Here is a 26,831-nt window from a genome sequence, read left to right as displayed (position 1 = left end):
TCTGACATCATGATTTATGATTTAACATGATGATTATCTGACATCATGATTTATGATTTAACATGATGATTATCTGACATCATGATTTATGATTTAACATGATGATTATCTGACATCATGATTTATGATTTAACCTGATGATTATCTGACATCATGGATTATGATTTAACCTGATGATTATCTGACATCATGATTTATGATTTAGCATGATGATTATCTGACATCATGATTTATGATTTAGCATGATGATTATCTGACATCATGGATTATGATTTAACATGATGATTATCTGACATCATGATTTATGATTTAACATGATGATTATCTGACATCATGATTTATGATTTAGCATGATGATTATCTGACATCATGGATTATGATTTAACATGATGATTATCTGACATCATGATTTATGATTTAACCTGATGATTATCTGACATCATGATTTATGATTTAGCATGATGATTATCTGACATCATGGATTATGATTTAACATGATGATTATCTGACATCATGATTTATGATTTAACATGATGATTATCTGACATCATGATTTATGATTTAGCATGATGATTATCTGACATCATGGATTATGATTTAACATGATGATTATCTGACATCATGATTTATGATTTAACCTGATGATTATCTGACATCATGATTTATGATTTAGCATGATGATTATCTGACATCATGATTTATGATTTAACATGATGATTATCTGACATCATGGATTATGATTTAACATGATGATTATCTGACATCATGGATTATGATTTAACATGATGATTATCTGACATCATGATTTATGATTTAACATGATGATTATCTGACATCATGATTTATGATTTAACCTGATGATTATCTGACATCATGATTTATGATTTAGCATGATGATTATCTGACATCATGGATTATGATTTAACATGATGATTATCTGACATCATGGATTATGATTTAACATGATGATTATCTGACATCATGATTTATGATTTAACATGATGATTATCTGACATCATGATTTATGATTTAACATGATGATTATCTGACATCATGATTTATGATTTAACATGATGATTATCTGACATCATGATTTATGATTTAACATGATGTTTATCTGACATCATGATTTATGATTTAACATGATGATTATCTGACATCATGATTTATGATTTAACATGATGATTATCTGACATCATGATTTATGATTTAACATGATGATTATCTGACATCATGATTTATGATTTAACATGATGATTATCTGACATCATGATTTATGATTTAACCTGATGATTATCTGACATCATGATTTATGATTTAACATGATGATTATCTGACATCATGATTTATGATTTAACATGATGATTATCTGACATCATGATTTATGATTTAGCATGATGATTATCTGACATCATGGATTATGATTTAACATGATGATTATCTGACATCATGGATTATGATTTAACATGATGATTATCTGACATCATGATTTATGATTTAACATGATGATTATCTGACATCATGATTTATGATTTAACATGATGATTATCTGACATCATGATTTATGATTTAACATGATGATTATCTGACATCATGATTTATGATTTAACATGATGTTTATCTGACATCATGATTTATGATTTAACATGATGATTATCTGACATCATGATTTATGATTTAACATGATGATTATCTGACATCATGATTTATGATTTAACATGATGATTATCTGACATCATGATTTATGATTTAACATGATGATTATCTGACATCATGATTTATGATTTAACATGATGATTATCTGACATCATGATTTATGATTTAACATGATGATTATCTGACATCATGATTTATGATTTAACATGATGATTATCTGACATCATGATTTATGATTTAGCATGATGATTATCTGACATCATGATTTATGATTTAACATGATGATTATCTGACATCATGGATTATGATTTAACATGATGATTATCTGACATCATGATTTATGATTTAACATGATGATTATCTGACATCATGATTTATGATTTAACCTGATGATTATCTGACATCATGATTTATGATTTAACCTGATGATTATCTGACATCATGATTTATGATTTAACCTGATGATTATCTGACATCATGATTTATGATTTAACCTGATGATTATCTGACATCATGATTTATGATTTAACATGATGATTATCTGACATCATGATTTATGATTTAGCATGATGATTATCTGACATCATGATTTATGATTTAACCTGATGATTATCTGACATCATGATTTATGATTTAACATGATGATTATCTGACATCATGATTTATGATTTAACATGATGATTATCTGACATCATGATTTATGATTTAACATGATGATTATCTGACATCATGATTTATGATTTAGCATGATGATTATCTGACATCATGATTTATGATTTAACATGATGATTATCTGACATCATGGATTATGATTTAACATGATGATTATCTGACATCATGATTTATGATTTAACATGATGATTATCTGACATCATGATTTATGATTTAACCTGATGATTATCTGACATCATGATTTATGATTTAACATGATGATTATCTGACATCATGATTTATGATTTAACCTGATGATTATCTGACATCATGATTTATGATTTAACATGATGTTTATCTGACATCATGATTTATGATTTAACATGATGATTATCTGACATCATGATTTATGATTTAACATGATGTTTATCTGACATCATGATTTATGATTTAGCATGATGATTATCTGACATCATGATTTATGATTTAGCATGATGTTTGCAGAAGAATCACAGAATCATGATGATTGTGTTCATAATGTTCGTCAATCCCTCACTCTTAAATAACACAAGTCTTTAACTCTCGATAAAAGACAGTTTCAGTCATCGCTCAACTGTTTCTTCTATTTTATTTTATGTTATGTAATTTATGTATGTAATGCCATTTTAAGACCCCAAGACGTATTTGGAGAAGTCACATTTTCTGTGTGTGTGTCTGTGGAGTGTGTGTGGAGTTGAGGATTTCACTCTGAATCTGAGTGTGTGTGCCTGTGGAGTGTGTGTGGAGTTGAGGATTTCACTCTGAATCTGAGTGTGTGAGGAGTTGAGGATTTCACTCTGAATCTGAGTGTGTGTGACTTTGGAGTGTGTGTGGAGTTGAGGATTTCACTCTGAATCTGAGTGTGTGTGTGTGACTGTGGAGTGTGTGGAGTTGAGGAGGAGCTGGAGTCGTATTTCAGAGTCCGAACTGAGACTGCCTTTGTTCACGTGGAGCTGCTCTCGATCAGTCCGACGGCAGAGAGAGAGAGAGAGAGAGAGAGAGAGAGAGAGAGAGAGAGAGAGAGAGAGAGAGAGAGAGAGAGAGAGTATGTGTGTGTGTGTGTGTGAGAGAGAGATCACAGTCTCTAACGGGACCCGACACACGAACACCTCCTGGACCACAGGCATGGCTCGTGCACGCGCCTCCGTGCTCAGGTGACTGACCTGTCCTGTGCATGTGCTTCATATTTAATTCACTTCATTCTGAGAATCATCTGGCCTCAGCTCATCTTCATCTTTATTTCTGATCAGCAGAGTGTGGAGCTGGAGAGTCTTCTTCATCTTCATCTTCATCACTGTCAGCTTCTGTCCTCCGGCGCGCGCATTCTCCCTGCACTCAGGTATGGCACAGCATCAATATCTCGTGTTTATGTGTTACACTGATGTATATAAGCTGCTCTGGTTAGTGGGGGGCATATTCGATTAGTGAACGACTCGTTCTTTTGAGAACCCGATCTGGGGTGCATTTCCCAACAGCGTCGTTGATCGCAATTTCCATTGAACTCTATTGGTAACGACGGAACTTGCGACCATAGTTGGCTTTGGGAAACGCACCCCTGAACGGCCTGAAGCTGAGAATGAATCGTGTCTGTTGAATCTGTCCTTTGGGAAGACAAACGCTGGTTTTCAGACACATTGTGCTTGAACAAGATGATTAAGAAGAGCAGAGGGACATTTGATTGATGGGGCGAAAAGTAGCCTTAACAGTAAAGTTACTTTAACAGAAATGTTACACATATAATGTACTGGAGATGTGTTTAAGAGTTGATTGAATCTGACCCACCAATCAAACAGAGTTGATTTTAATATGTAACAGCATTTTATTACGAGCAAAAGTGTATATGCAAATATTTTTATCAGCCAAGAGATGCAAACTAATTTTAGTAGCTTATTGTTTAATGAAAAGGCTAATTATATTAAGTTTCTAAATGATTGTTGTTTATATGAACTGAATCATGTCTGGTTTCCAGCGTGTGAACCTGACGTCATGGTCACGGGATGCGTTATGGCGGGAAATAATGGCTGAATCTGTTTTTCGAAGCGATTCTTTGAAACAACCGCGGACTGAATCGATTCGTGCAAACCAATCAAAACTTCACCAGGGTTTTTGGAAGTTGCAGTAACAGAAATGAAGCCTTGTTCTGTTCCTGTGGTAATCTGGTTTGCATAGCACTTTTAACTATTTTAACAGTGTTTTCAACGTTTTTGCAATGGAATGTTTCTGTTAATGTAAACTTCAATCACATATACAGTTAAGATCATCAACATGTTGAGTAGTTTGCATCACTGGATATTACTTTCGGTCGCTGATCATTTATATTGTAAAACAGTTGTCCAATATTACATTTGTAGGTTGAACATCATACAACACACTCTTTCACTGCTAAAACTTGCTTCTGGTTGGAACAGTTAAGCCCCGCCCTCTTTGATTTGATTGGCCATCTTCATAATTTATTATGATGTCCATATGTCTTTCTGTTCATTTAATGCCGAAAGTTGCTATATTGTATAGTTCTCCTTAATAGTTTTAAGGCACAGTGGCTTAAAGAGACTCAGTTATTAAAGGAATATAACCCAAATATATGCAGGTGAGGCTCATTGTTTTATGAGGAGCTCAAGGTCACAGAAGGGGCATAGAGGAGAACCCCATTCTTTACCCTAATTACCCTCAGAATGACAGATAGTTGGCACAGCTCCTCTGTTGGGTCGAAACACAAGCAATCTGAGATTATGACCAGCGGTGGAGTTATCTTTCCCTAAGGATGACATCATGTCCACAAAAGCTGTATTGTGCTCCATCTGTAAAATAATGCAGAGCTGTTCATTCTCAGAGGCAAAGCACTGCATTCCTGACCTCGGCTTGTGTTCGTGATCAGCTAATATGTGTTGAGGAATGGCTTCAGTAACTCAGATATTCCTCCGCTGACGTTTGACACATTACACCAGACGCAGGCACAAAGCTTCCGAATGTCCAGCCGAAAAATGAATATTCTGTCATCACCTTCATATGGAACGGGGCACTCAAAGATAGATTTTTATTTATTTTGTCCAATCAATCAAAGTCATTTGTGTCTAATGTTGTTTTAGATCCTGTTGCCTTTCATGCCGCACATAAAGTCACACAGGTTTGGAATGCAGTGAGTAAAAGATGAGAAAAGGTTAGTTTTCTGTGAGCTACAGTTTCCCTGTAAGCTACACTCCTGAGATCTGCTGTGATTCACAGGAACTGGAGTATATAGACGAGTCATCCTGCAGACAAATATTTCCAACTCCAGCTGTAAACACAATAATAGAGCAGTTGCCACGGAAACGACCCTTCTGTGAATGTATTGTGAGCGCAGCTGCTTTTCTAATTCTAATGTTTGTTTGATGCTCAAACTTCTCATCTATAACAGTGTTTGTTCTCCGGCTGTGTCAGAGTCTGTAACCCTGTCTGACCCAGCTTTAGCCCAGCTCAGAGAGTTTCAGTTGTGTTCTCCATATCACACTGACCCAGCTTTAGCCCAGCTCAGAGAGTTTCAGTCGTGCTCTCCATATCTCACTGACCCAGCTTTAGCCCAGCTCAGAGAGTTTCAGCCGTGCTCTCCATATCTCACTGACCCAGCTTTAGCCCAGCTCAGAGAGTTTCAGTCGTGTTCTCCATATCACACTGACCCAGCTTTAGCCCAGCTCAGAGAGTTTCAGTCGTGTCCTCCATATCACACTGACCCAGCTTTAGCCCAGCTCAGAGAGTTTCAGTCGTGTTCTCCATATCTCACTGACCCAGCTTTAGCCCAGCTCAGAGAGTTTCAGTCGTGTTCTCCATATCTCACTGACCCAGCTTTAGCCCAGCTCAGAGAGTTTCAGTCGTGCTCTCCATATCTCACTGACCCAGCTTTAGCCCAGCTCAGAGAGTTTCAGTCGTGCTCTCCATATCTCACTGACCCAGCTTTAGCCCAGCTCAGAGAGTTTCAGTCGTGCTCTCCATATCTCACTGATCCAGCTTTAGCCCAGCTCAGAGAGTTTCAGTCGTGTTCTCCATATCTCACTGACCCAGCTTTAGCCCAGCTTAGAGAGTTTCAGTTGTGCTCTCCATATCTCTGTATATCACACTGACCCAGCTTTAGCCCAGCTCAGAGAGTTTCAGTCGTGTTCTCCATATCTCACTGACCCAGCTTTAGCCCAGCTCAGAGAGTTTCAGTCGTGCTCTCCATATCTCACTGACCCAGCTTTAGCCCAGCTCAGAGAGTTTCAGTCGTGTTCTCCATATCTCACTGACCCAGCTTTAGCCCAGCTCAGAGAGTTTCAGTCGTGTCCTCCATATCTCACTGACCCAGCTTTAGCCCAGCTCAGAGAGTTTCAGTCGTGTTCTCCATATCTCTTTATATCTCACTGACCCAGCTTTAGCCCAGCTCAGAGAGTTTCAGTCGTGTTCTCCATATCTCACTGACCCAGCTTTAGCCCAGCTCAGAGAGTTTCAGTCGTGTTCTCCATATCTCACTGACCCAGCTTTAGCCCAGCTCAGAGAGTTTCAGTCGTGTTCTCCATATCTCACTGACCCAGCTTTAGCCCAGCTCAGAGAGTTTCAGTCGTGTTCTCCATATCACACTGACCCAGCTTTAGCCCAGCTCAGAGAGTTTCAGTCGTGTCCTCCATATCTCACTGACCCAGCTTTAGCCCAGCTCAGAGAGTTTCAGTCGTGTTCTCCATATCACACTGACCCAGCTTTAGCCCAGCTCAGAGAGTTTCAGTCGTGTTCTCCATATCTCTTTATATCACACTGACCCAGCTTTAGCCCAGCTCAGAGAGTTTCAGTCGTGTTCTCCATATCACACTGACCCAGCTTTAGCCAAGCTCAGAGAGTTTCAGTCGTGTTCTCCATATCTCACTGACCCAGCTTTAGCCCAGCTCAGAGAGTTTCAGTCGTGTTCTCCATATCTCACTGACCCAGCTTTAGCCCAGCTCAGAGAGTTTCAGTCGTGTTCTCCATATCACACTGACCCAGCTTTAGCCCAGCTCAGAGAGTTTCAGTCGTGTTCTCCATATCTCACTGACCCAGCTTTAGCCCAGCTCAGAGAGTTTCAGTCGTGTTCTCCATATCTCACTGACCCAGCTTAAGCCCAGCTCAGAGAGTTTCAGTCGTGCTCTCCATATCTCACTGACCCAGCTTTAGCCCAGCTCAGAGAGTTTCAGTCGTGCTCTCCATATCTCACTGACCCAGCTTTAGCCCAGCTCAGAGAGTTTCAGTCGTGCTCTCCATATCTCACTGACCCAGCTTTAGCCCAGCTCAGAGAGTTTCAGTCGTGCTCTCCATATCTCACTGACCCAGCTTTAGCCCATCTCAGAGAGTTTCAGTTGTGCTCTCCATATCTCTTTATATCACACTGACCCAGCTTTAGCCCATCTCAGAGAGTTTCAGTCGTGCTCTCCATATCTCTTTATATCACACTGACCCAGCTTTAGCCCAGCTCAGAGAGTTTCAGTCGTGCTCTCCATATCTCTTTATATCACACTGACCCAGCTTTAGCCCATCTCAGAGAGTTTCAGTCGTGCTCTCCATATCTCTTTATATCACACTGACCCAGCTTTAGCCCAGGTCAGAGAGTTTCAGTCGTGCTCTCCATATCTCTTTATATCTCACTGACCCAGCTTTAGCCCAGGTCAGAGAGTTTCAGTCGTGCTCTCCATATCTCTTTATATCTCACTGACCCAGCTTTAGCCCAGGTCAGAGAGTTTCAGTCGTGCTCTCCATATCTCTTTATATCTCACTGACCCAGCTTTAGCCCAGCTCAGAGAGTTTCAGTCGTGCTCTCCATATCTCTTTATATCTCACTGACCCAGCTTTAGCCCAGCTCAGAGAGTTTCAGTCGTGTTCTCCATATCTCTTTATATCACACTGACCCAGCTTTAGCCCAGCTCAGAGAGTTTCAGTCGTGTTCTCCATATCTCTTTATATCACACTGACCCAGCTTTAGCCCAGGTCAGAGAGTTTCAGTCGTGTTCTCCATATCTCTTTATATCACACTGACCCAGCTTTAGCCCAGCTCAGAGAGTTTCAGTCGTGTTCTCCATATCTCTTTATATCACACTGACCCAGCTTTAGCCCAGCTCAGAGAGTTTCAGTCGTGCTCTCCATATCTCTTTATATCTCACTGACCCAGCTTTAGCCCAGCTCAGAGAGTTTCAGTCGTGTTCTCCATATCTCTTTATATCACACTGACCCAGCTTTAGCCCAGGTCAGAGAGTTTCAGTCGTGTTCTCCATATCTCTTTATATCACACTGACCCAGCTTTAGCCCAGCTCAGAGAGTTTCAGTCGTGTTCTCCATATCTCTTTATATCACACTGACCCAGCTTTAGCCCAGGTCAGAGAGTTTCAGTCGTGTTCTCCATATCTCTTTATATCACACTGACCCAGCTTTAGCCCATCTCAGAGAGTTTCAGTCGTGCTCTCCATATCTCTTTATATCACACTGACCCAGCTTTAGCCCAGGTCAGAGAGTTTCAGTCGTGCTCTCCATATCTCTTTATATCACACTGACCCAGCTTTAGCCCAGCTCAGAGAGTTTCAGTCGTGTTCTCCATATCTCTTTATATCACACTGACCCAGCTTTAGCCCAGGTCAGAGAGTTTCAGTCGTGTTCTCCATATCTCTTTATATCACACTGACCCAGCTTTAGCCCATCTCAGAGAGTTTCAGTCGTGCTCTCCATATCTCTTTATATCACACTGACCCAGCTTTAGCCCAGGTCAGAGAGTTTCAGTCGTGCTCTCCATATCTCTTTATATCTCACTGACCCAGCTTTAGCCCAGGTCAGAGAGTTTCAGTCGTGCTCTCCATATCTCTTTATATCTCAATGACCCAGCTTTAGCCCAGGTCAGAGAGTTTCAGTCGTGCTCTCCATATCTCTTTATATCTCACTGACCCAGCTTTAGCCCAGCTCAGAGAGTTTCAGTCGTGCTCTCCATATCTCTTTATATCTCACTGACCCAGCTTTAGCCCAGCTCAGAGAGTTTCAGTCGTGTTCTCCATATCTCTTTATATCACACTGACCCAGCTTTAGCCCAGCTCAGAGAGTTTCAGTCGTGTTCTCCATATCACACTGACCCAGCTTTAGCCAAGCTCAGAGAGTTTCAGTCGTGTTCTCCATATCTCACTGACCCAGCTTTAGCCCAGCTCAGAGAGTTTCAGTCGTGTTCTCCATATCTCACTGACCCAGCTTTAGCCCAGCTCAGAGAGTTTCAGTCGTGTTCTCCATATCACACTGACCCAGCTTTAGCCCAGCTCAGAGAGTTTCAGTCGTGTTCTCCATATCTCACTGACCCAGCTTTAGCCCAGCTCAGAGAGTTTCAGTCGTGTTCTCCATATCTCACTGACCCAGCTTAAGCCCAGCTCAGAGAGTTTCAGTCGTGCTCTCCATATCTCACTGACCCAGCTTTAGCCCAGCTCAGAGAGTTTCAGTCGTGCTCTCCATATCTCACTGACCCAGCTTTAGCCCAGCTCAGAGAGTTTCAGTCGTGCTCTCCATATCTCACTGACCCAGCTTTAGCCCAGCTCAGAGAGTTTCAGTCGTGCTCTCCATATCTCACTGACCCAGCTTTAGCCCATCTCAGAGAGTTTCAGTTGTGCTCTCCATATCTCTTTATATCACACTGACCCAGCTTTAGCCCATCTCAGAGAGTTTCAGTCGTGCTCTCCATATCTCTTTATATCACACTGACCCAGCTTTAGCCCATCTCAGAGAGTTTCAGTCGTGCTCTCCATATCTCTTTATATCACACTGACCCAGCTTTAGCCCAGGTCAGAGAGTTTCAGTCGTGCTCTCCATATCTCTTTATATCTCACTGACCCAGCTTTAGCCCAGGTCAGAGAGTTTCAGTCGTGCTCTCCATATCTCTTTATATCTCACTGACCCAGCTTTAGCCCAGGTCAGAGAGTTTCAGTCGTGCTCTCCATATCTCTTTATATCTCACTGACCCAGCTTTAGCCCAGCTCAGAGAGTTTCAGTCGTGCTCTCCATATCTCTTTATATCTCACTGACCCAGCTTTAGCCCAGCTCAGAGAGTTTCAGTCGTGTTCTCCATATCTCTTTATATCACACTGACCCAGCTTTAGCCCAGCTCAGAGAGTTTCAGTCGTGTTCTCCATATCTCTTTATATCACACTGACCCAGCTTTAGCCCAGGTCAGAGAGTTTCAGTCGTGTTCTCCATATCTCTTTATATCACACTGACCCAGCTTTAGCCCAGCTCAGAGAGTTTCAGTTGTGTTCTCCATATCTCACTGACCCAGCTTTAGCCCAGCTCAGAGAGTTTCCACTGTAACTGGAACCCTGCACTGTTCAGTCTCTCCGGGGTTTTTGACGTTCTCTGCGAGTCCTGATCAGATTTACGCTTTGGCTTTTATATGTCTTTGCCTCCTAATAATGCGGCTTCATCTCCGCCGGTCGCTGGGCTGATGTTTAACTCTGCATCCTGGTTTCCTTGCATCTCATCCTCTCACAGTCAGCTGGGATACGGGTGTAGCCGGATTAATCAAGACACTCTTAATATTCAAAATAAAGCTTCCAAAATGGAATTTTTTGGGCTGAAGAACCATTTTCAGTTCCCCAAATATCCTTTCAGTTCTTAAAAGAACCATGTTTTTCTTAGAGTGAAGAACATTTTAATAATCTGAAGAAGTTTTTCTACTATAAAGAAGCTTTTGTCCAATAGAAAGATTCAATGGATGTTAAAGATTAAGATTTTATGGAACCATCAAAGCTTTATTTAGCAGTAAAGTATCCAGAAAAGTTATTAAAAGTTATTAAAGCTGCGGTTCGTAACTTTATTTGTGTTCAAAATTGACAAAATGTATATGAAAGGCGAGTACATCATGAATCCATTTTCCAAACCGTGTTTTTGTCTTGTCCTGAATCCCTGCGGTACACCTATAATAAGAGTTTATATCGGGACTACTTTAGCCGGGTGCGGCCGCACTGCTGTGGAGGAACACAGTTCCTGCGTGACTCGTCACAGAGAAGTAGATCCGGCTACAGTGTTCTTCCACCAGACGTGTGCAGTTCTGTCTATTAACCACAGGTTACTGATTGCTGCTTTAAGACTAATAAACCAGTCTGGTAGTCTAACCTTTTATTGGTTGTTTATATAAAAAAAAGCTTTAATTTTAAGTGTTTGACATGAAAGTGTTTTATTATGGTTTTAACTTTTTTGTTTCACAAACTTTAAATTCTAGCTGTCGTTTCCTGAAGTCTGACGATCACATGTGTTCGGGGTTTCTTGACAGGATCTCGAGCTGACTCAGACATGCAGGAGATAGAGATCGCCGTTTGTGTAGAACAGAATCAAGTGTCTGCATTTCTCCAGTTAAGAGACCAAATAATGAAACCCAGCTGTATATAATGTGAAGCCCAACACTATCGGGACGCTACCCTGAATACTGACATGATCAGATGTTCTGCAGTGTTGTTTGCCTGGGTGTGTGTGTGTTCAGTTAGATGTGTGTTTCTGTGTTTCATAAGTGTATTATGATGTCGCACAAATGGGTTATTATTAAAGGTTTGGACTGACAGTGTGAGGCGATTCTTCTTCCTCTTCTGACACGTCTGACTCCAATTTCTGGAAAATATTAAGCGACGGATAAAACTCCAGCAAAGGAAATGTGCAACAGTGTCCAAACAGAACGCTAGAAGACATCTCATCCTTTCCTCTCTGGCTGGAGACCTGAGAGTGTGTGTGTTTGTGTGTGTGTGTGTGCGCGTGAGTGAGAGAGAGAGAGAGAGACACTTGTTCCGTGTGGGAGAGACAGTGGCATGGGTTACTGCTCATGTTCATGGCTGTTTAACTCTAACATGAGAGTCAATGAAAACAACTCTTAAAGTCTTTTTATTTTCTTTATCTTATAGAGCAGATTCAGGATTCTGCTGGCAAGCTTCTTGTTGAAACACTGCAAAGTTTTCAGATTGACAACTGCATTTAAACATTGGAGCAAATCCTTTAATCTGTAATAGAGGAGTTTCTGGTGTTTCTCCCTCAGTTCTGCTTCCAGCTCGTGATTCTGGCATTTATTACTGGTTTAGAATCCAGTATTCCTGTGATACTTTAGTCTTTTATGAGTTTAATGAAGAACTCTGTCTCGTCTTCTTTCCAAACACACCGCGCCTTCTTTAAAGAATGATTGACTGTTACGTACGTCAGGCGACTGTAAATGCAGAAAAAACGTTTCCATTGCAGTTTTGCGAAATATTCCTTTTTGAATTGCCTGTAAAACCACTGCGATATATGGGAGTTTTTGCAAAATTGATGTGTTTCCATTTGCCGTACAATTCGCAATTTCAATTTGAAGGGTAATGTGAACGCAGTGAGTTTCGCAGCACATGCAGAGATGAGTTTGTGTGCGTCTGCGTTTACTGTACATCGAGCCGCTCGTGTGCGTCTGCGTTTACTGTACATCGAGCGCTCGTGTGCGTTTACTGTACATCGAGCGCTCGTGTGTGTCTGCGTTTACTGTACATCGAGCTGCTCGAGCCGCTTGTGTGCATCTGCGTTTACTGTACATCGAGCGCTCATGTGCGTCTGCGTTTACTGTACATCGAGCCGCTCGTGTGCGTCTGCGTTTACTGTACATCGAGCCGCTCGTGTGCGTCTGCGTTTACTGTACATCGAGCGCTCGTGTGCGTCTGCGTTTACTGTACATCGAGCCGCTCGAGTGAGTCTGCGTTTACTGTACATCGAGCCGCTCGTGTATGTCTGCGTTTACTGTACATCGAGCCGCTCGTGTATGTCTGCGTTTACTGTACATCGAGCGCTCGTGTGCGTCTGTGTTTACTGTACATCGAGCGGCTCGTGTGCGTCTGCGTTTACTGTACATCGAGCCGCTCGTGTGCGTCTGCGTTTACTGTACATCGAGCGCTCGTGTGCGTCTGCGTTTACTGTACATCGAGCCGCTCGTGTGCGTCTGCGTTTACTGTACATCGAGCCGCTCGTGTACGTCTGCGTTTACTGTACATCGAGCGCTCGTGTGCGTCTGCGTTTACTGTTCATCGAGCCGCTCGAGTGAGTCTGCGTTTACTGTACATCGAGCCGCTCGAGTGAGTCTGCGTTTACTGTACATCGAGCCGCTCGTGTATGTCTGCGTTTACTGTACATCGAGCCGCTCGAGTGAGTCTGCGTTTACTGTACATCGAGCCGCTCGTGTATGTCTGCGTTTACTGTACATCGAGCCGCTCGAGTGAGTCTGCGTTTACTGTACATCGAGCGCTCGTGTATGTCTGCGTTTACTGTACATCGAGCCGCTCGTGTATGTCTGCGTTTACTGTTCATCGAGCCGCTCGAGTGAGTCTGCGTTTACTGTACATCGAGCCGCTCGAGTGAGTCTGCGTTTACTGTACATCGAGCCGCTCGAGTGAGTCTGCGTTTACTGTACATCGAGCCGCTCGTGTATGTCTGCGTTTACTGTACATCGAGCCGCTCGTGTATGTCTGCGTTTACTGTACATCGAGCCGCTCGTGTGCGTCTGCGTTTACTGTACATCGAGCCGCTCGTGTGCGTCTGCGTTTACTGTACATCGAGCCGCTCGTGTACGTCTGCGTTTACTGTACATCGAGCCGCTCGTGTGCGTCTGCGTTTACTGTACATCGAGCCGCTCGTGTGCGTCTGCGTTTACTGTACATCGAGCGGCTCGTGTGCGTCTGCGTTTACTGTACATCGAGCCGCTCGTGTGCGTCTGCGTTTACTGTACATCGAGCGCTCATATGCGTCTGCGTTTACTGTACATCGAGCCGCTCGTGTGCGTCTGCGTTTACTGTACATCGAGCCGCTCGTGTGCGTCTGCGTTTACTGTACATCGAGCCGCTTGTGTGCATCTGCGTTTACTGTACATCGAGCCGCTCGTGTGCGCCTGCGTTTACTGTACATCGAGCCGGTTGTGTGCGTCTGCGTTTACTGTACATCGAGCCGCTCGAGCCGCTCGTGTATGTCTGCGTTTACTGTACATCGAGCGCTCGTGTGCGTTTACTGTACATTGAGCGCTCGTGTGCGTCTGCGTTTACTGTACATCGAGCCGCTCGTGTGCGTCTGCATTTACTTTACATCGAGCCACTCGTGTGCGTCTGCGTTTACTGTACATCGAGCGCTCGTGTGCGTGTGCGTTTACTGTACATCAAGCGCTCGTGTGCGTCTGCATTCACTGTACATCGAGCGCTCGTGTATGTCTGCGTTTACTGTACATTGAGCGCTCGTGTGCGTTTACTGTACATCGAGCGCTCGTGTGCGTCTGCGTTTACTGTACATCGAGCCGCTCGTGTGCGTCTGCGTTTACTGTACATCGAGCGCTCGTGTGCGTCTGCGTTTACTGTACATGGAGCCGGTCGTGTGCGTCTGCGTTTACTGTACATCGAGCCGCTCGTGTGCGTCTGCGTTTACTGTACATCGAGCCCTCGTGTGCGTCTGCGTTTACTGTACATCGAGCCGCTTGTGTGCGTCTGCGTTTACTGTACATCGAGCCGCTCGTGTGCGTCTGCGTTTACTGTACATCGACCCGCTCGTGTGCGTCTGCGTTTACTGTACATCGAGCCGCTCGTGTGCGTCTGCGTTTACTGTACATCGAGCCGCTCGTGTGCGTCTGCGTTTACTGTACATCAAGCCGCTTGTGTGCGTCTGCGTTTACTGTACATCGAGCCGCTCGTGTGCGTCTGCGTTTACTCTACATCGAGCCGCTTGTGTGCGTCTGCGTTTACTGTACATCGAGCCGCTCGTGTGCGTCTGCGTTTACTGTACATCGAGCCGCTCGTGTGCGTCTGCGTTTACTGTACATCGAGCCCTCGTGTGCGTCTGCGTTTACTGTACATCGAGCCGCTTGTGTGCGTCTGCGTTTACTGTACATCGAGCCGCTCGTGTGCGCCTGCGTTTACTGTACATCGAGCCGCTCGAGCTGCTCGTGTGCGTGTGCGTTTACTGTACATCAAGCCGCTCGTGTGCGTCTGCGTTTACTGTACATCGAGCCGCTCGTGTGCGTCTGCGTTTACTGTACTTCGAGCCGCTTGTATGCGTCTGCGTTCACTGTACATCGAGCCGCTCGTGTGTGTCTGCGTTTACTGTACATCGAGCTGCTCGAGCCGCTCGTGTATGTCTGCGTTTACTGTACATCGAGCGCTCGTGTGCGTCTGCGTTTACTGTACATCGAGCCGCTCGTGTGCGTCTGCGTTTACTGTACATCGAGCGCTCGGGTGCGTCTGCGTTTACTTTACATCGAGCCGCTCGAGTGCGTCTGCGTTTACTGTACATCGAGCGCTCGTGTGTGTCTGCGTTTACTGTACATCGAGCTGCTCGAGCCGCTCGTGTATGTCTGCGTTTACTGTACATCGAGCGCTCGTGTGCGTGTGCGTTTACTGTACATCGAGCTGCTCGAGCCGCTCGTGTGCGTCTGCGTTTACTGTACATCGAGCCGCTCGTGTGTGTCTGCGTTTACTGTACATCGAGCTGCTCGAGCCGCTCGTGTATGTCTGCGTTTACTGTACATCGAGCGCTCGTGTGCGTGTGCGTTTACTGTACATCGAGCGCTCGTGTGCGTCTGCGTTTACTGTACATCGAGCCGCTCGTGTGCGTCTGCATTTACTGTACATCGAGCGCTCGGGTGCGTCTGCGTTTACTTTACATCGAGCCGCTCGAGTGCGTCTGCGTTTACTGTACATCGAGCGCTCGTGTGCGTCTGCGTTTACTGTACATCGAACTGCTCGTGTGCGTCTGCGTTTACTGTACATCGAGCCGCTTGTGTGCGTCTGCGTTTACTGTACATCGAGCGCTCGTGTGCGTCTGCGTTTACTGTACATCGAGCCGCTCGTGTGCGTCTGCGTTTATTGTACATCGAGCCGCTCGTGTGCGTCTGCGTTTACTGTACATCGAGCGCTCGTGTGCGTCTGCGTTTACTGTACATCGAGCCGCTCGTCTGCGTCTGAGTTTACTGTACATCGAGCCGCTCGTGTGCGTCTGCGTTTACTGTACATCGAGCCGCTCGTGTGCGTCTGCGTTTACTGTACATCGAGCGCTCGTGTGCGTCTGCGTTTACTGTTCATCGAGCGCTCGTGTGCGTCTGCGTTTACTGTACATCGAGCCGCTCGTTTGTGTCTGCGTTTACTGTACATCGAGCGCTCGTGTGCGTCTGCGTTTACTGTACATCGAGCCCCTCGTGTGTGTGTGCGTTTACTGTACATCGAGCGCTCGTGTGCGTGTGCGTTTACTGTACATCGAGCGCTCGTGTGCGTCTGCGTTTACTGTACATCGAGCCGCTCGTGTGCGTCTGCGTTTACTGTACATCGAGCGCTCGAGTGCGTCTGCGTTTACTTTACAGCGAGCCGCTCGAGTGCGTCTGCGTTTACTGTACATCGAGCGCTCGTGTGCGTCTGCGTTTACTGTACATCGAACTGCTCGTGTGCGTCTGCGTTTACTGTACATCGAGTCGCTCGTGTGCGTCTGCGTTTACTGTACATCGAGCCGCTCGTGTGCGTCTGCGTTTACTGTACATCGAGCCGCTCGTGTGCGTCTGCGTTTACTGTACATCGAGCGCTCGTGTGCGTCTGCGTTTACTGTACATCGAGCCGCTCGTGTGCGTCTGCGTTTACTGAACATCGAGCCGCTCGTGTGCGTCTGCGTTTACTGTACATCGAGCGCTTGTGTGCGTCTGCGTTTACTGTACATCGAGCCGCTCATGTGCGTCTGAGTTTACTGTACATCGAGCCGCTCGTCTGCGTCTGAGTTTACTGTACATCGAGCCGCTCGTGTGCGTCTGCGTTTACTGTACATCGAGCCGCTCGTGTGCGTCTGCGTTTACTGTACATCGAGCGCTCGTGTGCGTCTGCGTTTACTGTTCATCGAGCGCTCGTGTGCGTCTGCGTTTACTGTACATCGAGCCGCTCGTGTGCGTCTGCGTTTACTGTACATAGAGCCGCTCATGTGCGTCTGAGTTTACTGTACATCGAGCCGCTCGTCTGCGTCTGAGTTTACTGTACATCGAGCCGCTCGTGTGCGTCTGCGTTTACTGTACATCGAGCCGCTCGTGTGCGTCTGCGTTTACTGTACATCGAGCGCTCGTGTGCGTCTGCGTTTACTGTTCATCGAGCGCTCGTGTGCGTCTGCGTTTACTGTACATCGAGCCGCTCGTGTGCGTCTGCGTTTACTGTACATCAAGCGCTTCTTGTTTAAACACACACAGTGCCACGCTCCACTCTGAAACACAGCGAATGCATTAATCTCATTAAATCACAGCCTTTGCAGTTTAATAATCGCACAAAGCCATATCACAATTTGCATTTTATTTCAATCAATTATGCACTTAATTATGGTATCCTAATTTAAAGTAAATGTGAATGTGTCAGGTGTATAACTGTCAGGATGACCGTATTTAGCTTTGATATGCACTGTGAAGAAGTATTTAATGATGCCCGTGTATCATCTGTCCCAAACAAACACACACACACACACACACACACACACACACACACACACACACACACACACACACACACACACACACACACACACACACACACACACACACACACACACACACACTCACATACACACACACACACAGATCGTATAGCCTAACCCTGTTGTATACATCACAGTGGAGATATAGCAAGTGCACCTCATAAACAAACATATATATGTATTATATACCATCCTCCATATTCACATATAGCTACACATGATGTATGACATACAGTATTGAAGCTCTCATGTTTCCAAAAAGCATGAAAAGATCTTTAAAGGTTATTATGGAGAGTGTTTGCGCTTCTTTTCCTATTAAGTCATGGCATCAGGAATGTTCCGGGACGAGGAGCATGTGTGCCATCCGGGCGGGAGTGAGACACACACACACACACACACACACACACACACACACACACACACACACACACACACACACACACACACACACACACACACACACACACACACACACACACACACACTAACAGGAAACCATGACTGATGTTCCAGGGCCACGATGGCGTCAGGAAAACACACTCCCGTTGTGTGCTGATGGAGCAGCACTTTGACCTTGGGAAATATATAGATAGGTCAATACATGTTTTTGTGGTCTGATGAGTTTTTATTTGGAAGATTGTACATAGACAGTATGTTGCAGTAGTATAAGAATACTTATTAGCTATTAGATGTAAAGCTCATTGTATCTGACTATTTAAGGCATAATTCGTTATTTTGTCTCTTTCGACTTGCATTTTTTCCTCCTTACAAGGTCGAGTGTTCAGTAAAAAACTTTAATGACTCAGACAAGAGGATTCAGTGCAGACGTTTACTGAGCATTTCTTTAAACCCAGACTCACTGAAAGTGTGTGTGCAGCGGCATCTCTGAGAAATGATATCATGTTTCATGACACTTTCTAAGTCAAACAGGTGAGTGTGTATTATTGGTTGTTGTATAGGCCTACTCATGGCAGTTCAGAGATGAAAAAGCTCAAATGTTGCTAAAAGGTTAATGCTCTATTGTGTTTGAAAATAACGTTGCACTAAACCTGACTAATAGTGTTCACGAAAGCAAAAGTGGGATAAAACACAAGCATGTCATCAGCTGTTTTATCACACACACATGGAGCTGCTTAAGTGATGCAAACGCCAAGATGTGTCGTTTACAAATCATGCACTATAAAAATTTTTAAGGTCAGAACAGTATTGTGCAAGAAACCAAGTGAAAATACATCTTTATTAATCGACAATCTGCCTCTGAAATGATCATTTGCGTGAACACGGATAAAAGTTGTTGGTGTTTTACTGCCGCTAGAGTTTATTCGTATGATGCGATCTGGGAAAATCCATCACATGCTGAAATTTTACCTATTATAAAGCTGGTGTCAAGCCCTTACCAAATCTGTTTTTATTTCTTTCATCATTTGTCGGTAACCGAAGTTATGGTTATCTGAAGTCGGCTGAACGCTAGGATTTTCAGGAACGGAATTTTTAAAAAAACGGGGTTAATTACTGTCAATTAATTTTTGTCACGTCCTGCTAGCGGGACGATTGGCGATCTTTTTTTTATTGCCTTTTTTTCATATCACATATTTTAGTAGTCATCATAGATTAGGTATCATTCGAAAGCTTACAAACTCAAAATTCATCCTGTGAAAACGTTTTGAAATTGTACGATTGAGAGGCGAGCGAGATCTTTAAAACCAGCGCCACATCTGACGGGTTTCACAGATCGCGTCACATATAGGCACGATTTAAGACTTTTGCAAAGATGTACTGTTTGTAGAGGCAAGTTTTTCCAGTGAGCCGACAGTACGCTGGTTTATTTACTGTTAATAATATGTTTCAGTGACTTTTGAAAATTAGCTATTGGTTAGCAGGGAACTTAAACTCGTCCTGAAAGGGAAATTGTGCTGGTCTTTTCTCCTCTATTGTGTCGTATATTGAGAGAAACGCTTCAGGAACCAGAACACATGTGGGCGGGGCTTGGTTGTGTCTGTGAGGAACTGATTGGATGGTTGTGGTTTGCTATTGGCTGATCTCATGTGAGTGACAGGTTATAGCCCCGCCCTCTTCATCAGAGAAGAGATGCTGCAAGAGGAACTTATTCTCATTCAGCATTATTAACACAATAATGATGATGTGCACCCATAAATCATTTACAATGAACACTGCGATATTCCATAAAAAAACACAAAAAAACCAAGAATTGTAACTTTTGATTTCATAGTGACTCTGTTGGTCGCTATGCATGGCATTCATACTGTTGTTGTGAACTTTATAGCCGTGCTGAAAGAGTCAGCTCTGGACAATAGCAGGTCTGGGGTGGGAATGTTTTTAATATTGGCAACAAACACAGTACAAAGGCATGTCACATTAGTTAAAGTATATTTTTGTGTATGTCTGTCAGTTTTATGAAATTCCTACACAATCTCCTGGCAGTTCGTGACAATATTATGTTTTTACGCATTAGTGGATATGGTCTCATTCATATGCTTTCGAATGATCTGCTTAAGGCCTCCTTTTTTACAAAAAAATCATACATTTTCATATGAAATCGGCACCTTATAAATTGTCAGTTGCATAATTTATTTAGTGAATCGGGTGATTAAAACAACTTATACAGCACAATTCATTCTTAGTGAATTACCCCTGAATGTTCAGATCTAGTTCGTTCACTTTAGTGGATTACTTGTCTTCTCATTTTTCATTATAAAGTTTCTTAGCTTTGAATATTCAGCATAATCTCATATTCTGGACCAGATCTGGGTGATTGTCTCCTGAAGAGACATTTATACGCTATACGGTTCAACATCACGTCACTGTAATAATGTCCCGCAAACACAGTGCCAGTGTCCATCACTGACTGTCGTTTACCTGAACCAGCTCCAGCTCTGCCTCTAAACACAAACTGATCATTAAGCCGCTGATCTCGGCTCTCCCCCGGTTATGATCCGGCTCTCCCGCGGTTATGATCCGGCTCTCCCGCGGTTATCATCCGGCTCTCCCGCGGTCATCATCCGGCTCTCCCGCGGTCATCATCCGGCTCTCCATCGGTCATGATCCGGCTCTCCAGCGGTCATGATCCGGCTCTCCCGCGGTCATGATCCAGCTCTCCCGCGGTCATTATCCGGCTCTCCCGCGGTCATGATCCGGCTCTCCATCGGTCATGATCCGGCTCTCCCGCGGTCATGATCCGGCTCTCCATCGGTCATGATCCGGCTCTGCAGCGGTCATGATCCGGCTCTCCTGCGGTCATGATCCGGCTCTCCAGAGGTCATGATCCGGCTCTCCAGCGGTCATGATCCGGCTCTCCAGCGGTGATGATCCGGCTCTCCTGCGGTCATGATCCGGCTCTCCAGCGGTCATGATCCGGCTCTCCAGCGGTCATGATCCGGCTCTCCAGCGGTCATGATCCGACTCTCCAGCGGTCATGATCCGGCTCTCCTGCGGTCATGATCCGGCTCTCCAGCGGTCATGATCCAGCGGTCATGATCCGGCTCTCCAGCGGTCATGATCTGCCTCTCCTGCTGTCATGATCTGCCTCTCCTGCGGTCATGATCCGGCTCTCCAGCGGTCATGATCCGGCTCTCCTGCGGTCATGATCCGCCTCTCCAGCGGTCATGATCCGGCTCTCCAGCGGTCATGATCCGGCTCTCCAGCGGTCATGATCCGGCTCTCCTACGGTCATGATCCGGCTAGTAAAAGCTTCATAGAGAAAGCCACTATTGGCATTTAAGATACGGTTCATTTCTTTGTGCTGGTCTACACCTCATGATGAAGAAACATGCAGTCCGACGCCAAACTGATTATAAAGGAATCACATAACACATCACACATCACATAAAGGAAAGTCTTGCAGCTAAAAAATCTCATTATCACATCCTTCATTCATGAGGTAAACTGTACACCAGCCAACATAATAAAATCCACGCCGCAGGGTTTGGTAGTGAGTTAACCAGCGCTGTGTTCAACAGATCATTGCTGACATGACTTTTGTTGAGGTCAATAACCCACCGGAAATGTCTGTCACTTCATAATTGTCCAGGATTTAATGTGCGTGGAACAACACACCACCACGCAATGTTAATGACATTGTTTACAAAGCTTGGTTTCTATCACAGTCTCCTGTGGGAGCAAATCCACATTTACTCTCGGGAGGAGAACCGTTTTATTGAGCTGACGACATGGATGTGAATTATAAAAACATGATTTATTGGACATTCAAACGATTTTTTTAATGTTTCTGAAAGAGTCTCTTCTGCTCACCAAAGCTGCGTTTATTTGATCAGAAATACAGTAAAAACAGTGAAATATTATTATAATGTAAATCAGCTGTTTTCTATGTGAATATATAGTAAAGTGTAATTTATTCCTGTGATCAAAGCTGAATTTTCAGCATCATTACTCCAGTCTTCAGTGTCACATGATCCTTCAGAAATCACTATAATATGATGATCTGATGATCAAGAAACATTTATGATTATTATCAGTGTTGAAAACAGTTGTGCTGCTTCATATTTCTGTGGAAACCATCATACATTTTATTTTTCAGGATTCTTTAACAAATAGAAAGTTTAAAAGAACAGCATTTATTTGAAATAAAATATTTTGTAACATTATGCATGTTTTTACTCTCACTTTTGATCAATTGAATGCGTCCTTCATGAATAGAATGATTGATTTCATAATTCTGACCCCAAAACTTTGAACTATGGTGTATTTTAAATAAAATAATAATAATAATAATAATAATAATTCTATTGATAAGATGCTGTAATTCCACATAATCCTCAAATTCAAACCTGTCTGGAGAACCTCAGAAAAGCAAAGCCATTAAATGAGTTTGAAAACCACTTTAATGTTTATAGTTGTAACAAGTATTGGTTAAATGATGTAGTATAAGTTTGGAGAGTCTGAAACGCTCCTGGACTCGTGTGCTGGAGAACTCCTGCTGGGTCAGATCCGACGGCTGCCGGTGGCCGAGAGAAGTCAGAGACACTGGGTCATTCATGAGGAACTCTTCAGAAGTCGAGACTAGAGACCAAATCAAAGACGATCTTCCCGAAAGTTCCCAGGCATCCCGAGGACATTAAGAGAAAGAGCCGTCACAGATTCTCCAGCAATAAAAGCCGCAGTGATCCTGAAGAAATCAGTGATCGCTTTATAAGCACTTAAAGGTGTTCCTGTTCAGTGCCATTTGATCGGTTGAGGCGGTTTGGATGTGCAATGTAATAAAATCACATGTAGCACTGTGCCAGCTGTGCTGTTTATTTGTTTGTTTGTTTATTTGTTTATTTTACAGGGACAGTGTTCATTAATTAACAGTAAAATAACTGTAAATGAGCCAGAGTTAGCTCAACAGGCTAATTTTCATCTGTTGTCCCTGGCCAGTTATTATGAAGGCAACCTAAGATCAAGATTTTAAAAAAACAACAGAAAAACTCAACAACATAAAATGAATTTTTACAGTCCACAAAAAACAACAACAACAACATAGAAAGTAATAATAATAATAATAACAATTTTTATTTGTAATGCACTTTACACACGAAGGAACATATCTCAAAGTGCTACAAGTACACAGATAAAACAATAAAATAGATTAAAACACTTAATAACAAAATTAAGAACAGTTGGTGACAACAAGAACAAGATATGTTTTAAGAAAAAGCAGTTAAAAATAAGTGGGTCTTTAATTTATTTTTGAAGACCTCTAGAAAGTAGTGATAAGACAGATACAACACACAACAATACGTAACAACCAACATCAGCACACAACATAGACTAAAACATAATGAGAGATTTGTCTGACACAAGACAATCTGCTTGTAAGCAACAATAGTCAGTAGTCTAATGTGCTGATTATCAATTAGCCAGTTCTTAAGATGACCAGTAAAAGAACGATAAGTGTTTGTTTCTCTTATCAGCCTTGGCAATAGATTCCACTGTTTAGTTGCTGTTACAGAGAACGATGACTTTTTCGAGTGGGCCATTTTTTTATAGCCATTTCATTTCCTAAATGTGATTTCTTTAGTTTAAATAATTTGAAAGCGAATATGCTGAGTATTATTTGCGACGCTTCATGTATGAAATGGCGTATTAAACCCAGGGAATATCTTTAGTTGAACGGAGAATCGCTACAGGAGAGCAGCTGTGTTTACGGAATAGCTCTCGCTGGCTCTCAGTGTTAGCCTGGCAAACGTGTGTGTGGTTGCTAACACTCGCCGGATGTGTGTGTGTGTGTGAGTGTGTGTTTGTAACACTGGCCGGATGTGTGTGTGTGTTTGCTAACACTGGCCGGATGTGAGTGTGTGTTTGTAACACTGGCCGGATGTGTGTGTGTGTTTGCTAACACTGGCCGGATGTGTGTGTTCATTACTTCAGTCACTTCACACACGGTCAGATGATCCATGGTCTTTATGGCGAAGGCTAAAAACTTTAATAAGAAGAGAAATGATCATTTATAATGTTCTTTATTGGTTTACAGATTTTTTATATTATGAAAATGAATTACAACTGGCTCAGTATCATAGAATTGGTTGTGCATTATATTCCATGATGTCTTTTCACTGATTCACAGATTTACTGATTCACAGATTCACAGATTTACTGATTCACAGATTCACAGATTTACTGATTCACTGATTCACAGATTCACTGATTCACAGATTCACTGATACACTGATATACTGATACACTGATTCACAGATTCACTGATACACTGATACACTGATACACTGATTCACAGATTCACTGATACACTGATACACTGATACACTGATTCACAGATTCACTGATTCACTGATACACTGATATACTGATACACTGATTCACAGATTCACTGATACACTGATACACTGATACACTGATTCACAGATTCACTGATACACTGATACACTGATTCACTGATTCACAGATTCACTGATACACTGATACACTGATTCACAGATTCACTGATACACTGATACACTGATTCACAGATTCACTGATTCACAGATTCACTGATTCACAGATTCACTGATACACTGATACACTGATACACTGATTCACAGATTCACTGATACACTGATACACTGATACACTGATTCACTGATACACTGATACACTGATTCACTGATTCACAGATTCACTGATACACTGATACACTGATTCACAGATTCACTGATACACTGATACACTGATACACTGATTCACAGATTCACTGATTCACTGATTCACAGATTCACTGATTCACAGATTCACTGATACACTGATTCACAGATTCACAGATTCACTGATTCACTGATTCACTGATTCACAGATTCACTGATTCACAGATTCACAGATTCACAGATTCACTGATTTACAGATTCACTGATTCACTGATTCACAGATTCACAGATTCACTGATTCACTGATTCACAGATTCACAGATTCACTGATTCACATATTCACTGATTCACTGATTCACTGATTTACAGATTCACTGATTCACTGATTCACAGATTTACTGATTCACAGATTCACAGATTTACAGATTCACTGATTCAGTTGCACAAAGTATTACATTTATAATACTTTTATGGTGCTTTCATGTCCTTTTTGAAGCTTGAACACTTCAGTCCTCATTCACTTACATTACACTGGATGTAAGTGATGACAGACGCTTTACATTTTACATACAAGCCCTTTATATTTTTCCCTGTTAGATGTTCAGGCGATGACTGTTCCTCAAAGCTCAAAAACTGTAGTGTTGCTTTCAAACAGTATAAAGAAGAGAATGAAAGGGAACGTGGATGTCTGTGTTTTAGAGAGAGCGAGGGGTGATTGAGAAAACTGTAGGCTTTTGTGCGATGGCGTTTGCTGAGCTCAGCTGGTTTAGTGCTTGTTGTGATTAGTGAGCATGATATACTTTTACTACAAGTATTGAAATCTTGCATCAAATCTCTTCCTCCTTAGAAGAAACAGCCGAGCAAGTTTAATGGGTGTTTTGGACGGGTCAAGCTGAGAAACCAGCTGCCATGTGTAGATAACCCAGCTGACCTCCAGATCTGACTCGCAAACTGAGTCGTTTTTCATGTAGAGATACTGGAACTGTGCAGATCCAGGCTTTTTTCTGGAAGCATCAGGGTGCCGAAGCAGAAAAGTTTCCCTATGAAAAGCTAATGAAAAAAGTTCTCTGAGAGTTCCTGTTTCTATTTTTCCTGAAGTGTCTGTGCTGTAACGCCTCATAAGTCATATATAACCAGAGAAGTTAGTCTAACTGCTCCAAACCTCTCAAAACACTTTCCAGATCATTTGTAGACCCTCAGGTTTAGATTTATACGGCTGGATTTGCTGATTTATGTGTGGATGCACACGTGGAGTTCAAACACACGTTTAGTTGGACAGTGAACAGTAGGTCTCTCATTAAATACTACAGATTCATGAGGCTAGATAAGACCAGACCAGCAGGTGTTCATTCATGAATAATTACACATATAACCATGTTATAATTAGATCATCACACTATTAGAGTGTGATGTCTAAAACTGAACTATTGAAACTATTGTACTTAGAGATATTCCCAGCGTCCAGCGTGTGTTTAAAGTCATAACATTTGGACCTTTTCATCCGCAAGTGTACTTCGCTGTTCTGTGGAAAAACAGAAGTCTACAGATGGACCTTGTGAAGGAGAGACGGACGCCTCTGACCAGAGCAAAGCACGGCTGGCTGATGTGGAAGACGAGGCTCATGGGATACGGATACAAGAGCTGTTTATAATCGAGGAGCTCTCGGGAAACACTCCCAACATCCGGGACTGAAGATATTTAATCACTTGCAGAGCTCTTGGTTATTGCTTCTCCTTAAGCAAGAAAAGCCTTGTTTGTGTGTGTGTGTGTGTGTGTGTGTGTGTGTGTGTGTGTGTGTGTGTGTGTGTGTGTGTGTGTGTGTGTGTGTGTGGTTTTCTTGTAAGGGTCCCTCAGTGGTCTGCAGTTTTCTCATTTCTGATTATAATCAGCTGGTTTATTACACAGCTGGCATGAAGACCTTTGGAAGAA

At 43.0% G+C, this 26,831-nt stretch overlaps 1 protein-coding gene across 4 annotated transcripts in view; it reads left to right on the top strand.

Annotated features, from left to right (window-relative positions):
* The first annotated feature begins 3,269 nt into the window (after window positions 1–3,269).
* col15a1a (collagen, type XV, alpha 1a) overlaps window positions 3,270–26,831 on the top strand; it is a 125,875-nt gene continuing 102,313 nt past the window's right edge. Inside the window, exons 1-2 of one of the 4 annotated variants that reach the window (XM_077224976.1) lie at window positions 3,270–3,500; window positions 3,597–3,685. In XM_077224976.1, coding sequence (XP_077081091.1) covers window positions 3,394–3,500; window positions 3,597–3,685 — 196 coding nt within the window. In that variant the 5' untranslated portion in view covers window positions 3,270–3,393. The remainder of the gene's footprint in view (window positions 3,501–3,596; window positions 3,686–26,831) is intronic. The other 3 variants (XM_077224977.1, XM_077224978.1, XM_077224974.1) reach the window with 3 other exon arrangements.

Source organism: Siphateles boraxobius, unplaced genomic scaffold, assembly GCF_051911475.1.
Source record: "Siphateles boraxobius isolate OS27281-9 unplaced genomic scaffold, OSU_SipBor_1 97, whole genome shotgun sequence".
NCBI lineage: Eukaryota > Metazoa > Chordata > Actinopteri > Cypriniformes > Leuciscidae > Siphateles > Siphateles boraxobius.
Note: the sequence above shows the minus strand (reverse complement) of the source record. Positions and strands in the feature narration are given on the sequence as shown.